The sequence below is a fragment of the Scomber japonicus genome, chromosome 6, assembly GCF_027409825.1.
Source record: "Scomber japonicus isolate fScoJap1 chromosome 6, fScoJap1.pri, whole genome shotgun sequence".
Lineage (NCBI taxonomy): Eukaryota > Metazoa > Chordata > Actinopteri > Scombriformes > Scombridae > Scomber > Scomber japonicus.
In genome coordinates this window covers 26,332,978-26,351,952 of record NC_070583.1, presented here as the reverse complement: position 1 = coordinate 26,351,952, position 18,975 = coordinate 26,332,978, and the positions used below count along the sequence as shown (strand labels likewise).

The 18,975-nt window shown below is 44.4% G+C and overlaps 1 protein-coding gene across 3 annotated transcripts in view; it reads left to right on the top strand.

Annotated features, from left to right (window-relative positions):
• cux1b (cut-like homeobox 1b) overlaps positions 1 to 18,975 on the top strand; it is a 62,574-nt gene that overhangs the window by 10,617 nt on the left and 32,982 nt on the right. For all 3 annotated transcript variants that reach the window (XM_053320730.1, XM_053320729.1, XM_053320728.1), the window contains exons 2-4: positions 8,470 to 8,580; positions 12,479 to 12,526; positions 16,536 to 16,614. In XM_053320730.1, the coding sequence (XP_053176705.1) occupies positions 8,470 to 8,580; positions 12,479 to 12,526; positions 16,536 to 16,614 (238 nt within the window). The remainder of the gene's footprint in view (positions 1 to 8,469; positions 8,581 to 12,478; positions 12,527 to 16,535; positions 16,615 to 18,975) is intronic.

Sequence of the window (18,975 nt, the reverse complement as noted above, 5' to 3'; positions counted from 1 at the left end):
CGGGGGTTTGATGTTTTAGTAGGGTGACGGTTTGTTGAGTTGACCGCTTTGGTCTATTGATTGCTGTTTGATGGTTTTGATATGTAGGCTGCGCGGAACAGGTCAAGTCTTTTATGCAGTGAAGGCTCCAAATAGCTTTTAGCTGTCCTTCACTCCCCCATTACTCCAGTGGTTCGTTTGATGTTTGGATCAATCAATAGAAAGAGCCTGAGCTCTTACACATGCTCCATCCTACTTCCCACTGAGCTCAATTCCTCTTCCTTCATTGTGCAGGCTTTATATCACATTCTTTCAACACAGAATAAATGATATAATTACAACCCATTACTTAGCCTAACGCAAGCTAATTATTCTGTCATTACTGTAAGGATTAGCTATGCTCATTCTCTCTTTCTCACTGTGTTTCTCTGCCGTTTACTCGCCAAAGTTGTGCAAGCAGAGCAGAAAACTCTTACTCATAAAGGCTGAGTAAGACTTAGCCCCAGGACACGCTCTGTTGACGTTGATCGTATATACCACGGGTGTCAAACTCAGTCAGAAGTCCAGTCCACGCTAGAAAATAGTGACAGTATGAGCTGGACACATTAAAGAGTGTATGCATCTAAGCTAATGGGGCATTTTGATATATGCTTTTAATTTATGCTCACAAGTCAACATGCTGTGTTTACAGGCTGCGCCACAGCTCATGCTGATGTATCATAATAGGGCGTCGAGAAAATTACTGGATACAACAGATAGACGAGGCTAAATTAAAACGTGGAAAAAGGGCGTCATGCAAATCAGGGATTTAATGTGGTAGAGGCACATGAGAGTGATGCAGATCTTTCTGAGTGTCCTGTATAACTGTGCTAATAGCATGAAGCTGCTAGTCGTCCTTAAATGGAAGTCTAAGTGAATTACAACAAATCAAATAGGTTAACGAACTGAGAACAGATCAAATCTCAACTAAGTTAGAGCAACTTTGAACACTGCTTCATTGTGAAGGGGTCATAGACTTTATAGGCCAAACAGACTCGCTCGCATACAAGTGTGGGATGATGAGTGGATGTCTTCAGCATCGCTGTGTAGCTAGCCTGCACCTGTGACCCTGTCACTATCCACCGATGGTTACTTGTATGTGCATTTGATATCATATAAACTAATAGCGGCAATGTCAGTTGCTTGCTAGAGTCCCAGGCTTGTATGTGTGCTTCAGGGCCTGGAGAGCCCCACTCCTCTTCCAGACTTGATTAATCCCTATCGCCCCTCTCCATGATCGCAGTTTCCATTTTTTAGTCCGTATCTGTGCACTCATCCCCTCCCCAATCTCCTCTCACTGGCACAGAATGGCTTCCTGGCAGAATGGAGGCATTAATTCAGGGATGAGAGGTGTGATTCTCTCTCTCTCCCTCTCTCTCCTTCTCTCTCTCTCTCTCCCTCTCTCTATCTGTGCTCTGTTTGTAATGCGTGGCCTTTATCGTAGCTGAAACAGCTCACTACCCTCTGATCCTATCTCAGATCTCAATATCCTAGCCGTTCCACCCTGTAAACGCAGGGATGAAAAATCTTGCCCTTTCACCAATGCATTACACCCTAGCATATCGCCATACCCCTCTCTCCTCCCATTGCACACTCCACACCACTCACCCTTTGTGACACAGGCCTCCAGCTAAATTCGAACTCCGCAAAATGAGACCAAGTGAGCTGCACTTCCTCCATGCCAGAAACCATCTTAGTCTCATTATATTTGTATTTAGGATCAGGCCTGGCCTCTGAAACCCCTTGTCAGACAATAGGTCGAGCAAAATAATGACTAGCTCTCAGTAAGCTTCAGGAGAGTTAAGGCTTGGATGTTGGGGAGATAAAACAACAACCAGTCTCTCAGCAGAGAAACATGGATCAATACGAACAAGGCTGCGGTGTGAAAAGGCTGTTTTTGATCCAGGCTTGCGTCAGCGTCAGTGAGGTGAGTCTTGACAGCTCCTGTGCTGTTGGTAGATATGGATCTGTGTTCAAAAAAAGGAGCAAAACGCTCAGGGACCACAAGCGTCTTGTTAGACTGTAGAGAGTGGTAGGCTGACCCACGCCCCCAAACGCTCTACACACACACACACACACACACACACAGACACACAGACACACACACACACACACACACACACACACACACACATAAAAAAGGTGTTTAGAGCTCAGTTGTCACAGTGAAACTATTGTGTTTAGTTTGTGGTAAAAGAAAACTTTGTGGCTTTGACTCCAAATGGGTGAGAGGAAAAGCAAAAGACGGAGATTCAGGAGGATATGACTTGCGTCTTCAAACCCTGTGTGGTTTCTGAAAACGGCGTCTGCTGGCACATTTAAAGTGCTGCACCCTGCTATGTCAAAGGTAGGAAGGCAGACAGGCAGCCGGGATTGTAGTCTCTTATCTGCGCTGCTGTGTTTTGAGGGGGCGTGCCTGTGATCTGTGATCATGTACCGTGTCGTTGTAGCAAGCGTGGCTGTCGCTCCCGACTGAGCCGCCACCCCGCGACTCCACCCCCACACAGTAGGTTTGGCATACAAAACAGTCAGCCGCATTGGAGGTGGAACGCTGCGAGGGGAGATGGAGGGGGAGTTTGAAAGGTAGGCCTCGTAGATTTCAGATAAGACATCTTTCCAGACGCCTTTTACTGTTTACTATCATAACCACATAACAGCCTCAGACTTGTTGGAGATAAAAGGAAAGATTAGTGACTGCACTGGCAGGACAGAAAACTTCATCTCTTAAACATCTGTGTCATGTTGCCAAGTGCAGAGGCTGTTAAAGGCTTTCCACTTTGTAATGCACACAGAAAAGTTTCATTTTAAAAATATTAGCCTCTTTTGTAGCGTGACTAATATGGTGTTGGTATTACTGAGAAGAAGTATTTTTGTCTGTCTCTTTCTATGCCTGGCTCGGATTCAAAAGAGGCACTTCATTAGATTAATGTGTAAAACATGCACCGAATGTGGAGCAGTTAACCTACATTGTGTTTGGACTAAAGCAGGAGTGGCAGACTGTTCGGCTTGTCTGACTGCAGACTAGGTGTAAACAAAGTGCTTCTAGCTGTTACAGTCCCAATTATTCTGCAGAGAATGAGATCTGAGGCTGATCCATGTGTGGTGTGCTCTCCTCTGTGTGCACTCCTGGTCACCGTGGCAGCGCAGACGGCAGCTGCAGATTGACTTCATACTGTGTACATAACAATAACTTTGTTGTCATTCCACTGGCCTATCTGTCTCGGCATCGTCGGAGCGTGAGGGCAGAAGAAATTCCATGAAGTTTTGATACCTCAATTAAAGTGCATCTGTCTCCTGTTATCTCATTTAGTCTGTAGTCGATATTATTGGCATAATCAGACATGCCTGATTGGTGCCTCCCATTTAATTAATCAGTCTCACTGTATCATCACCTGTGGCTCATTAGAGTAATTAGAGCGAATTAGTCAGATAGAAGGCCTCTCTTTCTGCCTGTAGACGAGTGGAAGGAATTTCATTAGGAGAGATGAACACACACACACATACACCTTGGGTCTGATGGCCAGTGGTAATAGGATTTGTTTACCCGTGACTGTTATCGGTGATTAGTGTTATTACCACAGTGGTAGGATGGAGAGATACTCATTTCCGTTTGGCCCGACCTCCCCTCCCAGCGCGAACATGGCTCACCGTGCCAAATTTTTGCTGGGCGAACATGTTAGCAGGCTTCCTCTTTTGAAACGGAGTTCAAAAGAATGTGGAAAGACTGGGCTCCCCAAGTTACTGCAGCGGCCCGTCTGTGCATTCATGTGAGAGCACACGCGTGTGGAGCAGTGTGCGGGAGGCTTCTTGGCCAAGTCGGTGTTGAAGTCTCTCTAGGGAGTGTTGGCAATCTGTTCCAATCGTCTTTACAGCTGACCAGACGACCAAATGAACCAGGACAGGGACTGCTGCTGTGGGCCAGTCCAGCCAAGCCAAGCAGGGCTGTTACAGCAATCACATAGACATTACAGCCCACTTAATGCTCCCCTGCACACACCATGTTCCATCCTCTGCTAAACTACACAGTGCAGCCCTAACCAGCCAGAGCTAGATTTAAAAATAGTGCCGGAGTTAACGATTTAATTAATTCACCAGCAAATTAAACTGTTTTTCAGATTTAAAAAAAAAAAAAAAAAAGAAAGAAAATGTTCAAAGTCAGGCCAAGGACAGCCAGAGAGCGTTGACCTCGCATACTGAGCCTGAAAGCTCTTAACAGACTGGACACAAGTTTGTTTTTTGTTTTTTTCATGCATGTTGTTTGCTGCTCTGTGCTGCACTGCAGGCATCATATTGAAGCATCAACACAAACACTGGCAATTTCATCATAATTCAGCCTCATAATGTGCTATGTTTTTTTTTTTTTTCATTTGTTAATTAGAGTTTTTTAAATTCCTTTCTTGGCTCCTTGTCAAACACATCAATTTATAAGGTTTATCAAAGTAGCATTATGTCAATCATTTATGCCAAACATGACAGAGTGGATACACAGCAGTATGCCAGATGGCTTGAACCCCTGTAGAGCAGCGTACCCTAACGCTAACAGTGTTCCCCTCCAAAAGTTTGGAGTTTAATAAAGCCTTACAGCGGGAGCTTTTTAGTTGAAGACATCCTGTAATAAATGACATCAGATAGGTAATATAGTTTGAAATATGCAACATAACTTGTATTATTTAAGGATGTCTTGATTTGTACTTTTGAGCTCTGAAACAACTTTTACAGTAGCCTGTAGGACACGTTTGCACAGCTTTGTTCAAACTTAAACGTGCTCAGTCTGCACACCGTGTTGCCACTCGCGTCCCCTGTCACGACTTTAGATAGATAGCGACAGATGTCACCATTCTAGTCACTATGAAAACCAAAGGTCTTCATCTTCCTGTTTAGCTATCTATTAATGTAGCTAGCTGCTGCCTTTAGTCATGTCAGTAATATAAACTGTGATGTGGGTGAGAGCAGGGATCAGGTAGCTGGACAGATTGGGCACTGACAGTCGTCACTTCAAGGAATTCAAACGGTTACCCTTATCAGTGTTTAGAAAATAATATTGACACGCTGCAGTCTTGTATTAGAGTAAATATCAACTGATTTTAATCGTGGGACGATGTCAGTGCAATATGATGAACTTGAGAATGTCACCTTGTGAGAAAAAGGACAGTGTTAAATGTGTTTGTCTTTTAAATGTTCTTATAATGAAACCAGCTTAAGAGCAAATGTAGAAAGTCAATTTGACACCTTGAGTTCTCCACTTCTGCCGTAAACACTTCGGAAGTTCGAGTTTGTCATAAACTGAAAAATCGTTTGCACCTATGTACTTTTTATAATGTGTGTTTTGTTTTTTTAGTTCTGGTGTGTTGTGGGTTATAGATGCACTTTAGCAGCATTTAATAATAATAAGACCACATTTCCGTACCGAACACACTTTAAAAGAAATAGCAGCAACCAGCAGAGCAAATAACCATAAAAACATATTTGCTCATTATTTAACTTACAGCCCTTTAAATATGACAACTTACGCAAAATAATGTGTTTCTTAAACTGGGAATAGTGTCGGTCTCCCTAATGGTCAGTAAGATTTGTGTGTGTGTGTGTGTGTGTGTGTGTGTGTGTGTGTGTGTGTGTGTGTGAGAAGCAGTGGGGGATTGTGCACTTTCGGATGTTACGCTCTATCAGCAAGATGAGTGTAAAGTCTGCCTGTGTCTGCTGATGTGGGCAGAGAGTTTGCTGCATAGTCAAAACCTGACTGAGTCTGAGGGTCTTTTTTTTTTTTTTTAAAGTGAGACCATGCCCATAATTACTTGCCCACTTGGCATTGAATCAATCCTCTTTCATGTGTGATGTGTTTATTTAGCTTAGCAGTGAGATTTTTTTTCTCTTTTTTTTTTTTTTTTTTTTTTTTTTAGGAAGGGGGATTTGGTAACACATTGGGATATGTGCAGGGTATTGAAAAGGGATTGGACAGAATCAAGGGCGTCAGGGATTGGCACATGACCTCCTAAAGCAGAGGCCTAGTGGAAGACTGTTCCCCCCCCCCCCCCCCCCCCTTTTTTTCTCATAAACTGAGCTTATTAATGATTTTATATGGATATACGATCAATTTGGCTCACTGTATTTAATTCCTCTGACATTCAGATAATTCTAGTGAGCGAGCATTGGAAATAAAATCACCTTAAGTTAGTGTGCACTCATTTTCATGTTATTATTTCATCTACTGTGTTTTAAAATGACAGCAGACGTTGGAACAAAACAGATTATTATCTAATAGTAGTGTAGCTTGAAGGCTTTTCTAAAAACTTGTAGTCAAAATAAGATTAAATAATAAAAAATATAGACAGTATTTTATTAAGTAAGTGGAATCAGTTAGCATTTAGTGTGTGCAATGTGTGACCAGTTATATAATATTATATATTATGTTATAGCGCAAGTGTAAAAGAATAGTGCAGACACCTTCCCTAACCAGACTTCATCTTACTATATTTAGTTTTAATGAATCTACTCAAAGTTTAGTGTTTTTAATGGTTGATTAATTGTGTCCTGAGGTGCGTAACACACACTCTCACCTCGTAATAGAAAACCTGTACAGTACTGGTCTTTTATGGCATGTAACTGCTGTCGTAATTCAGACCATGTACTCTCACAGGGACATTCAATATTTACAAAACTTATTCCCCTGGAGAGTCAATATTCTCCAAACTTATTCCTCCTGTTTAATGGCACAGCTTGGATGCTTAACTGCGTTGTCTCTTTACTTTTGGGATATACCTCAAATGATCCTGGTTTGCGTCTCGTGTCTCCTGAATTCAAATCAGGCTACCACTGAGTTGTTATGTTTAAATGGTTTTGATGTGCCCCACCCCACCGAAAAGAAAGCCGCAAGGCCCAGCGCGTCACATTGTGATTAATATCTGCTTGTTTTATGTTAGTATCTCAAACCAACTGGGTCCCGTGTATTCTTGCTCCTGTAGCTAATCTTTACCAATATAATAATTACACCTCTGTTCACGAACTGAGCATTCATTTTTTTGACAATTAATTTAACATGATTAAAATTTATTAGGTTCCTCCTTTCATCAAGCGTTGCACAAGCTTCTGCGCACGCTCGAATTCACTAACAGATAGTGCAGCTGCTCCATGGCCATGGGCAGACAGGCTGCTACATCAACTGCTCCATGGGCAGCGAGAGCAAGATGGCATGTAAGCAAGTGAGCAGTTTTTTTTTTCTTGTCTTTTTTTTTTCTTGTTCAAACATCCTGTGCTACTGCGCAAAATTTGTTTTAAAAATTGTGTTTTGTTTTTTTATGGTTTGTGGATAAAACGAGATCGGGGCTGGTCAGGGAATTAAATTTAAAGCTGATGGGGGGGCGGGAGGGGGCTCCTAATTAGTACTTGATCACACTATTTCTTTGGAGGATTGTATTTTCTTGTGCGTTTCGGAGGGGCGGGGGGTGCGGGCGATATGGGGAGGTGGGCATGTGTGCGTGAGTGTGTTTTGGGACCTTGTCAGCAGACTGAGCCACAAGGGCCCCTGTGGTAATGTGTGTATTAAATGATTAGTGTGTTAGTTAGCATAACGGCCCTTCAGCAGCGTTTAATCACTCTCAGGGGTGGGCGGCCTCACAGGAGGTTGATGGGGGGGAGAGGAGGGGGAGGGAGAGGCAGAGTGATGGGAGAAGAGAGGGATTTAAATGGAGGAGAAGGTACTGCTGGTTGAATGAGCGAGTGGATGATCTGTAAAGAGTGGAAAAATGCGGGAGGAAAAAAAAAAAGAGGAGTGAGTGTGACAAGAGGGCAAGAATCCAACAGAAACATAATCCAGCAACACTCACACACTCAGCAGAGAGAGATACAATCTTTACAAGGCCTGAACGTCTTGTTAATGTCAGCACTTGGCCCATCATCTGGAACAAGTCCCATAAATAGCTATTAATAACAATGCAAAATGGATGTGGATAAAGGCAGGCTTTGCCTCAGCCTTGACAACACCGCTGTTGTTAATTGTGCTGTTGTTATGCGGGGAGGGGAGGGGTCGTCTGGGCCAGACAGTCAATAATTGTTGTGAACTGCGCGTGTAGTCTATTGCTACAGACGTCGTCATGCCCGACACAGTGGTTACTGATTGACTGACAGGCTGAATGGCTGTGATATTGCTCGCGCTGGTAGCAGATCAAACTGCTGGTGTAGACGGGTTTTCCTTGGCGGGACATCGGTGTTGTGGTTCTGTTCTCTGCCTCTGCTGCCGCAACATACTGGCCAAGCTCAGCTGAGGCAGGACCAGTAGTCAGCAGCATGCCAGATGGGTCAAGGAGTCTGCCGTCTAGTCAGAAACCTGCTACTGTCTTTTTTATCATGAGTGATAACAAAGATGCTGATTATAATGACAGTAACACTGGCGATAAGAGCAATAAAATATGTGTGGCTCTCCTCTTATCAACCTAAAGTTGTGTGTTTATGTTGCAGAAAGAACTAGACGCCACCGCCACACAGCTTGCCAACAGACAGGACGAGAGTGAACAGTCCAGGAAGAAACTAATCGACCTGAGCCGCGAGTTCAAGAAGAACACACCAGAGGTGAGAGAATCAGATATTCACAGACACACACCAACACACAACCACATACACATCCCACAATTCTTTTGACAATCATTGTTTGCCTCCGAGTTTCACTGCGTCTTCTCTCCTCTTCATAAATGTAGCAGTGATTATTTACTGAGAAAGCAGGGGAGGAGGAGACGGAGCAGAGATGGCTTGGCTCCCAAAAATAGTCTCTCCATTAGTTTCCCTGAAATCCTAAAGAGACAAAACAGAAAACCCCTCAGGAGTTTGTATTATCTGACCTAGTTTTTTATGCGTGCAGAAAGTGTGGTCCGTGAGTGTGTATGTGAGAGGGAGAAAGACAGAGAGAGAGGGGGAGAGAGAGAGAGGGAGGGAGAGAGGCAGAGCAGGAGGGAGAGAAAGAAAGAGTGTGACAACACTACTAAGTGGGATCAGGAGGGAATTCTGTCCTGTTCCTGTGTTCCCTTCACTCCTCCTGGGATTATTTGTTTCATCTCTGTTACCAAGGCAACTCGTTTTAAACCACACAGCGAAAACAAAGTATTGTTGTGTTATTATTGGTAATGTCACCATGGTGAATTATTGATGGTAGTATGAATTATGTATGAATGGAGTAGACGGTGGATAGAAAATTGTCAACTCTCCACGGAGTTGACAGTAGGCCTATTATAGTTACCACAGGATGAGGATTGTGACTATTGACTTGAGCGTGTAGCCCACCCGGTGCAGACGGATATACACCAGAGGAAACCGTACCTTCATACAAAAGACGCTAATTTCACTTCACCCTACACATTCATCTCTAATCTCATTTTCAAGTATAACCACATAACTAGCAGCACACACAGGGAGGCGAGAGAGAGAGAGAGAGACACACACACACACACACACACACACACACACACAGACACACACAGAGGCAGAGTGAGACATGCACACAAAGAAAACATGCTGAGAAGCAGAGGCGCACACACACAAACACACAGAGGCAGATAGCCTAGATCACAGAACAGGACACACACATTCATCAGTGTAACAAGGCTGTGATTTAGGAAGGCTCCTCTGGCGTCTGTGTGGCCCCTGGCATCTCCCTGGTATGTGGAGGAGGAATCTGAGCCAGGCCAGACGAGCGACAGGATTCATTACAGGGCTGTAACAGGCTCAATAGGAATCAGCCCTAAAAACTCCTGGCGTTTGGAAGCGCATAAGCATCACGACTGCCTACCAAACAGGCTGCCTCATAACGCGTGATGGCCCACACTTGATTAGAAATGCCCCGATCGTCTTGTTTGCGGAGCTGTGTTTTTCCGTCTCGTGCGTGGCTGCGTGTGGTTGACCAGTCTATAGAGCAGGCTGTCAGCTCTCTGTGGTCCGCACCAGTCAGCGGAGATCACAGTCACATCAGATCAGACTGCATTAGGCTGAGCGGGAGTCCGTCTCTGATCCATTATTCAACAACCAGGAGACCGGCCCACGTTGACTGTGTCTAGTCTGCTGAGCTGTACTCGGCGTGAATTGCACTCATGGTCTGCATAATAACACACATACACACATACACACACACACACACACACACACACACACACACACATACACATACACACACACACATATACACACACATATACACACACATATACACACACATATACACACACACACACACACACACAGACTTTTGTAGCATTTGAAAGTAGTGCAAAGAAATGCAGCGTGAAAACAAAGTTTTCATAATTCATTAGGACTGACACACTGTTGAAAATTTTTTTTGAGACTACATCTCACTGTGCTTCCTAAGTTGCCTGAATTATTCATCCAGTTCTTAATTTCCTTTTAGTTAGTCAAGACTCCTCTACTACACTGTTATAAAGGCAAGGGTGGGAATGGTTGTAAAATGTCCCAAAGATTGCTAGCCAGAGGCAGTGGTAGTAAAACAACTTTGTGTGTGCTTATGTGTGTGTGGGTGTGCTTGCTTGCGTGTGTGTATGTGTGTTGGTGTGCGCACGCATACACATACACACGTTTGTGTTTAGCTGCAGGGCAGACAGACAGCGAATGGGAGTTCCATACTCCCTGGAGGATTCCTCGGGCTGGCCTGTCTGCTGTCTGCCGGCAGCTCACACACCAGCCATCCATCTCCTGCTGCCGGGCCCCCTCCACTCCCTTCACTACACACACACCCACACACACACAGATTGACCATGGTGTCTGTGTGCATTGTTATGTTATATGGTCATAAATCTTTGGAAGTGGAGGGGGCAGGGGGCTGAGCACTGAAGAGTGGACCAAAGGGGTTCAGCAGAAGCAGTAGCTTGTCTCTGCATGTTATTTGAATGTGTTTGTTTTAGTGAGTTCAGTGTGCATTTTGGAAAAAGAGTGTGTGTGTGTGTTTGTGTTTGTGCAGGCTCATCAGAGTTGCTGCAGTATTTAGTCACCCCCAAAACTTAAAACTACAAAAATGCAAGATGATAAGATAAACATCTGAACTTAAATAGCATTAAGAATTGAATACACTGTGCTTTTAAAACTCAATATGATGATTACAACACCAGCTCAGTCTATTGTGTAAAGTGATGGTACTGTTGAGTCGGTTCTTTTTTGCAGACACAGTCTCAACAAAAGTTGAACATTATAATTTGAACAAAGGTTATGACAGCACTACTAGTCTGGATTGCATTACATTATACAGGGATTTCTATTTTTATGGTCTGTGGATATATAAATATTATTACACAAATTTAAAGCCACAGTTTAAAAACTGACTGAAAGGAAACTGGCTCCATAAATGGAAAATTGGGAGTATAATCAGAATCTAATGCAAATGATTGAACTGACACTTCTCTTGTGTTTTTTTGTGTACATGCTTATCGTGTGTGGGTGGGTGTGTGTGTGTGAGAAAGGGAGAGCCGGAGCAGGGGGGGGGTGGAAGAGGTGGGGGCAGGGGCGGAGCGGAGGTCATTATACCCAGCAGGGGAATATTGAATTGGCCCAGACAAACAGCCACAACGACCCCTGATGAGGTAACAATGGGGCAGGGTCAGTGAGGTCACGACCTGTCCTCAGCCCCAGACAAGCGGCCTGTCTGGACCAACCTGGGATTAGGCCAGCCCCAGACACTGGTCCCAGGTCAGTTAGGGATGCAAAACTCCCCACAGCATTGGTTAGGCCTTTTTAAACAGAGGTTTCTAAAAGGCGTAGATTCTCTCGAGCACACATCTGTTGTTGCCCTACTTCACATCTTCATTAGGCAGTTTTGTGAGTATGTGTGTGTCCACAAACTGTGCAAATCAAATGTTCCTGTACAGAATGTCCTATTCTGCTGTGCTTTTTACCGTACGCTCCAGTTCAGTTTGTCAGGATGTAGGCTCAGCTAACAGCATGGTGATTTGCATGTTCCCCTGATACATACTCAACTGGCTATCTAATCTGAAACTGCTGACTCGTACTGGAAAGTCATGCAATGGGACTTACAGGATGAAAAGCGTTTGCTTTATAGTAAAAATGTGGTGCGTGGAGACAATTTGCATTAACGGTAGGCCTACTCAGTGGCTCATTCACTCCCTGTCTCACACGCACTAGTGGTGCCTCTGGGTGGCCCAGGTGGTGCTGCACCTGTTCTTATGAGAAACACAGTCCGCCAGAGCACCTCAGGGTACAAACCTGGCCTCCTCCCTACCCTCATGTTCATCACTCACTCACGCACCACTCATTATTCATTGGTAGTGGCTAAATTGGTCGCTGCTTGATTTCAATGAGTGACTTATTTGATCACATGTTCTGCTAATATAAAACCTGTCAGTGTTTCTGAACATGCCTGCCACACATTCCTGTGTAAGTTTACTGTTCAGGATTCAAATGAAGATTGTCATTTCACACACACATACACTAACCTCTTCCTTATTTAATTTTTCAGGATTTACGGAAACAGGTTGCCCCTTTGCTCAAGAGCTTCCAAGGAGAGGTGAGTGTTATTGGGGATTTATATTGACATACATGATAAAGCACTTGTTTTGGAAAATGTATTTTAAAAGCTGGTGTGACGTTCGTTAACCGGCCTGGCTCCTTCTTTCTGTGCCCTCCTCTCCTTTTTTTCCCCCTGCTTTTGTCTTTCCTCTAAAATCGTCTTCTCTTTCCCTCTAACTTCTCCGTCTCTCCCCTCTTCTCTCCACCGTCTCCTGTTCTTTCTCTCTTGCCACTATCTAATTTCCCCTCTTTCCTCTCCCTCTTTTCTTCGCTCTGCTCTGCTCTTGATTTTCTGTCCTATTCATGAAGTCCTGTAGCCCGAGGGTGTGTTTAAATTGCATCCTGCAAAAAAGGCACCACAAAGCCCCGGCTCTAGCCAGTCACAACTCACCAAATGCTATTTCCTCAGACTTTGTTTGTCTGCATGATTCGGTGGGGTTATTTGTTGCTTTTTGTTGATCAGGTGAATCGGGAGACATTTTAGTCCATTTAGTTCGTACATTTATTGACTTTCAATTTAATGGTGCGCCTCAAGTTTTTATGTACCTTGACCTATAAGAGGTGACTTCTGTGTGTTTGTGTGTGTGTGTGTGTGTGTGTGTGTGTGTGTGTGTGCTATATCATACTCCCACCTTTTCCCTCTATCTCCTCCTCCATCATTTTGGCCTATTTCCATCATGACTCCTCCTCTCTGGCAGTCATGCATTTCCAGTTCACTCCCATATGTGAAAGTCAGAGGGTAGGAGTGGAAGCGGCTGGTTTAGACTGGGGCGTTATTTGGGGTTAGAGTTGGTGGGCATTCAGCCCTAGCATACGAACACACACACACACACACACACACACACACACACACACACACACACACACACACACACACATATACACACACACAAACAAAATAATCTGAATAGATAGTGACAGGGCTGCTTTGCTACTGGCCATAGAATATAACAGTTTAACACTGGGTTAGTTTCCATATTCTTGTGTTAGAGCAGCAACCACAGCCAGTGGTTATGTAAAAATGCTGTAATTTATAGTGGTTCCACCATGTTCTGCTGATGATCCACAGTCTATTTAGAGAATAGAAACGGCAGCAATATAATTGGGGCTTTGTCAGCTGTTTCCACCGTCCTCATGTTGACACACCTCGACGGCGTGCACACCAGAACACGCTGAGACGCATAGTGGGTGGTCGCGGAACTGAGAAAGACATTATCTTATGATTATTGAGATAATACTGTACACCCGCGCCAGTCTTAGAGCAGCCCATCAATCAGTCGACTATTCTGCGCACTTGCATGCCACAACATGAGCGGCTCTGAGAATGTGTAATTTTAGCCTGGCTTTGTTTGCTTACCCCTCGATCCTTTGATCAAGGACAAGACAGCACCAGAAAGCAGAGGGGTCTTCCTGTTGAAGCGCCGCAGTATCTCATCCTTAAGCATTTTGCCTGGCAGCTTGAATCTTTACTAAGTGAATGTAGAATCCAGACAGAACAATAAAAAGTTTTCGCCCAGGAACTTGGAGGTCTTGGTACTGTTTAATCTTTGTCATTGAAAGGTGGATGCCCTCGGGTCATAATTATTACCAATAACAGTACTGTTTCCACAAGGCCTCAGTTTGGTAAACGGGTTATGTGCGCGTGTTGTGTGTGTGTGTGTCTGTGTACGTGTGTTTGTGTGTGTATGTTGCATGCTCAGTGTTCCTTGTTGGTCCATCGATCAGATAAGCTTTTCCATTATCCAAGGCTTCAGTCTCTGCTTCCCATAGCCTCCCCTTATCAGACTCCACTGGGGCCACACACACACACACACACACACACACACACACACACACACACACACACAGGTCAGCCTGATGCCCTTCACACACTATGGGTTAGATAGGGGAGCGAGGCAGTGCTGAGTGATGGTGGCACAAGGTGCTGACGTATGTACGTATGTGTTTGTGTGTGTGGATGTGTCAGGGATACCTTTTGCAATTGCAAGCACTTCTCATTGGTAACCTACTGATACTGGTGAGGAATCATTTGTGTCACTTCATTTGTTTTGCTTGGTCTGTGTGTATGTGTGTGTGTGTGTGGGATGGGGGCAGGGGAGCATGTAATAGCAGATGTCATTGGGATTGGTTGAAAGAGCTGCAGTTGGGAACAGCAGGGTTGTATTTGCAAATCCTGGGTGGTCTTCTAATGGCTCTGGTCCTGCAGTTAACCTGCCTCTAACTGTAGGGTGTGTCCTACATTAAATGTCTATTTCCTGCCTCCCATGTTGGGCTATATAAAGCTGCTGTACCACTGACCTTGGCCCAGTCATTGTACAGTCACGCAGCTGGCTTCCTTCACTGCCATCGGCAGATCATTTTTTGCGTTGGTTCGTGAGCCTGTGTGCGTGTTTCTTCTTTATCATGAGATTGCGTTGTGGTGCTCTGAAACCTTTGATCACATACTTTATATCTATATATACACACATACACACACATGTCGACGCTGGTGAACAGGTTTGGTGTTGGTGTGTGAGAGGTATTAGTACTCAGCATCAGTAATCTGCCATTAGTGGCCCTGCAGTTGAGGATCCTGAATGCTCAATGTCACACAGCACATGAAGAGGGTAAAGTACATGATGCAGCTTGATGCGAGAATGAGATCTAATAGCAGTGTCTCATGTGAGGGAGGAGAGAGAGGGCGAGACGGAAGCCCAGTGCACGCCAGAGAGATACGAGTGTGACAGAGAAACATGTGAGAAAGACAGACACTGAAAAAGATTGAGAGGAAAGAAAAAAAATGAGTCAGAGAACATGGAAGTGACAGGAGGGAGAATTCGAGAGAGAGAAAGACAGAGAGAAATAAAAAGGGGGAAAAGAGGGAGGGGTGCTGGCACCAGCCTACTCAGGGCCAGATGTTTTGCGGCTAAAAAACTAGAGATGAATCAAAGCCATGTGAAGAGATTTATTAGGTTCCCATAGGAGCCCAGGCAGTATTACATGTAGCCCGCTCTGTTTACAGTGGCAAGAACCCCTAAACCACCCATCAACTATACTACTGGCTTGGCTGGGAATGTGAAGACTTTATATTTGGACTTATATAGGCTTTTGTCTTTATTCCTTTTCTCTCAGTGAATGTGCTGGAGGAGTTGGAAGAGAAACACACGGCTGTTTAGTCTGAGTGCGTGAGCCAGAGTAGTCAGCTGTAGCTCTGCCCAGTACAGTAGCACCATCTGAATGTCTTTATTTGGCATCTGTTTCCCTCGATTTAGACTTGATTTCAGATGCGTTTTCGCCTACTCTGTCTGCTTCTCATATTGAAGTGTGACACACAGACTATAGTAGAGCTTTTTTGCCTCGTGGTTCAGCATTGACAACAGTATTAAAAGTTCTTCCTGTATGATTTTAGAATTAATCTCTTATGGATCCTTTCTAATGCTGTCCATTTCAATAATATCGGTGATGGAATGCATGCCGTGCCCTCTTGTGTTAATGGCTGCATCAGTAATGGATCCACACTGTATTGCTGCTAAGAGCTGACTGAATAATCTGCCCCTGCTGTGGCTGGAAAGACTGAGCCAGCTGTTTAATGATGTCAGCGTGCTGGAGGGGAAACGAACACACACAGGCGCGCGCACACATACACACACACACACACACACACACACACACACACACACACACACAGGCACACACTCCGACCGACTGACGGACTTGGGCGCACTCACTCGAGGGACAGACAGACACGGACACGCACGGGCACGCGGCAAACGAAACGCATCCGTCATCAGCTGAACAGCTGAACCGACTTCACGGGAAGGAAACACCAACGGAGGCGCTGTCAAGACAACCGCGATCGCATGCAACATACCGACACATAGTGAGGATAGACGGATATGTAGACGAGTCTGTGTCTCTCACTGTGGAAATAAACAGGCCTACCTTTTACAGTGTGTGGATGTGACACTCAGATGTGGTTGGTGTAACTGACGATTAACATTCTTTTGTTTTTTTTATTCTCCCTGCAGATTGATGCTTTGAGTAAGAGAAGTAAAGAAGCAGAGGCCGCCTTCTTGAACGTCTACAAGAAAATAATCGATGTCCCAGGTAAGACTATGTTTGATGTTTGGTGTGTGTCAGTGTGTTGGTCCGGATGCCTCCCCAGTCCAGAAAACATTATCAGGAGACCCCTTTATCCATGCAGACAGCACCAACAGGGGAAGAAAAAAAGCATGACACCGTCCCTCTGGTGCTCCTTCACTGTGCATCCAGGCGTGTGCGACGCCTTAATATGTCCCCATGAGGTCTCATCCCCACTAGTGTAGCCTTTAGAGAGGGTCTTAACAGAAGGTGTGCCCTGATACGGATGACAAGTGCGGCCGTGATTGGCTGCCGCGAAGTGCACACATGAGCAGTCACGTTCAGCACACTGAGGCCGAGGAGGGACACGCAGCACAGAGCGTTGCAGAACACACACACAGTTACAGCGTTACTGGTTAGAGGTTTTCAGCTGTATGGGAGCCCTGATGGGGCCGTGTACGTTGGAACTAGGAGTTGAGTTCATCTATAGCATAAGGAGGTCATCATATTCCCACATGGATAGACCTACAGTAATATCTTTGGATTGTACTGCTCCCAATAAGTCAGCGCCAGCTCTGACGGGTCTATTCTTAACTTGCAGCGAGACAATGATGTAATGCCTGATGCACACACACACGCAGACACAGACCAGCCTGACTAATGCAGCAGTCTTGAAAGAGGAAACAGTGTGTTTTGTTCTGTCTTCTATCAGCTGAAGGCCTGGTTAGTCAGCCCAGTGCGCTCTGCTTTAGATTAAAGGTGTCTGGCAAGAGCATTCAGCACCAGTGGCCCACAAGTCAAACTGCTTTTAACAGGCCGTAGAGTTGATTTGGAGGGGGGCCTATGTGAAGGACAAAGGTTTGATAAGAGGGAGAGAAAGTTGATTTTCAAGGGCGCCAACGTAGATAGGAGACCAAATTCAGGGCATACAGCTATGTTACACTGTGTTTGTTTGTACTTGTGTGTATTTGTGCGAGACCCTGTAAGTGAACATATGTGTGTGTTTGTGTCTAGGTGTGTGTATGTGTCTGAGGCGCTACGCCCTGCATGGTGTGTCACCTTGACAGCACAAAATCAGCATGAAATTCCCCAATCGTTCTCTGCTGATCTCTCATTAGCATAGTTAAGATATCTAACTGCGTCAGACATCACACACACACACACACACACACACACACACACACACACACACACACACACACACACACACACACACACAGCCCTTACCCCCAGCTGTAAGCTGTCAGTTCCTCTTATCTGTACAACACACACATAAACACACACAGACACAGACACACACATACACAAACTGCTCTTTTAGCTGGCATGCTGATGAGCGTCGCCTGCGTCTCTTGGCTGCCTGTCACCAGTCTGCCACCCATGAGCACCAATCAGATGTGATTGGCCTGACTGACGGGGCTCTCTTCATCACACTGACAGTTAACCCTGCTGTGTGTTCACAGAGATGTTTGTAAAATGCCTCCAGAAAGTTGTCTTTCTTCCTTCTGTCTCTGTTTCTTTGATCTCTTATTTACCTACTCTACAGCTCTGCTTTGTCCATCTGTCTGCTCCCATGTTTCTCTGTTTTTTCTCTTGCTTTCAAGCTGCATCATAGGAAACACTTTAACTGATCATAGCCGAGTAATCTCTGTTGTTCATTTGTCTCATCTATGTTTCTATCTGTGTCTCTCTTTGGGTATCCATTTCTCTCGCTGTGTCAGCAGTTGACACATTAGTTTTTTTCCCCCTCCTACTAAACCAAAGTTTATCTCATACCCCGGCAATAGTCTCTGTTGATACAATGGCTGATAATGTAACATTCAATAGCGTTTATGGATAAAGTGTTGTTGATAGAGAATGTGAAAACTTAACCGTGACCTTTCCTGCGTTGTGTGATGTGAACTGTTGTAACAAGCCAAATCTTTGTTCTGTTCTTTTCTTCCTAATCAGTGAAGTGCTCAAACTTTTTGTAAGTATTTACAGTAGAGCCTGACTGATACTGGAGTTTGGAAGCTGATAACAGTATTAGTGAACAATATATACAACCAGTTTGGAAATTTGGTTGTTCAAGGATCACGATAAGCGCCCCTACCTAGGGCATATATAATTTGAACAACCTTCAATAGAAATATTAATTTTAAAATAATTAAAATACAAGTCAAGGATCAATAGTTATTGCTATAGTTCACTGCACTGCTGCTTTTTTGTTGTTTTTCTTTTTTTTTAAAAATATCTTAAAACATACACATATTTTATACAACTGCCATAATCCAGTATAAGCTGATAATGAAGTGATTATCAGTGGTTGTCAACCTGTTTTGGGTACTAGACCCCTGACGTAATTGTAGGGAAAAACCTTCATTGCTTTATTGTAAAATATCTGCATGA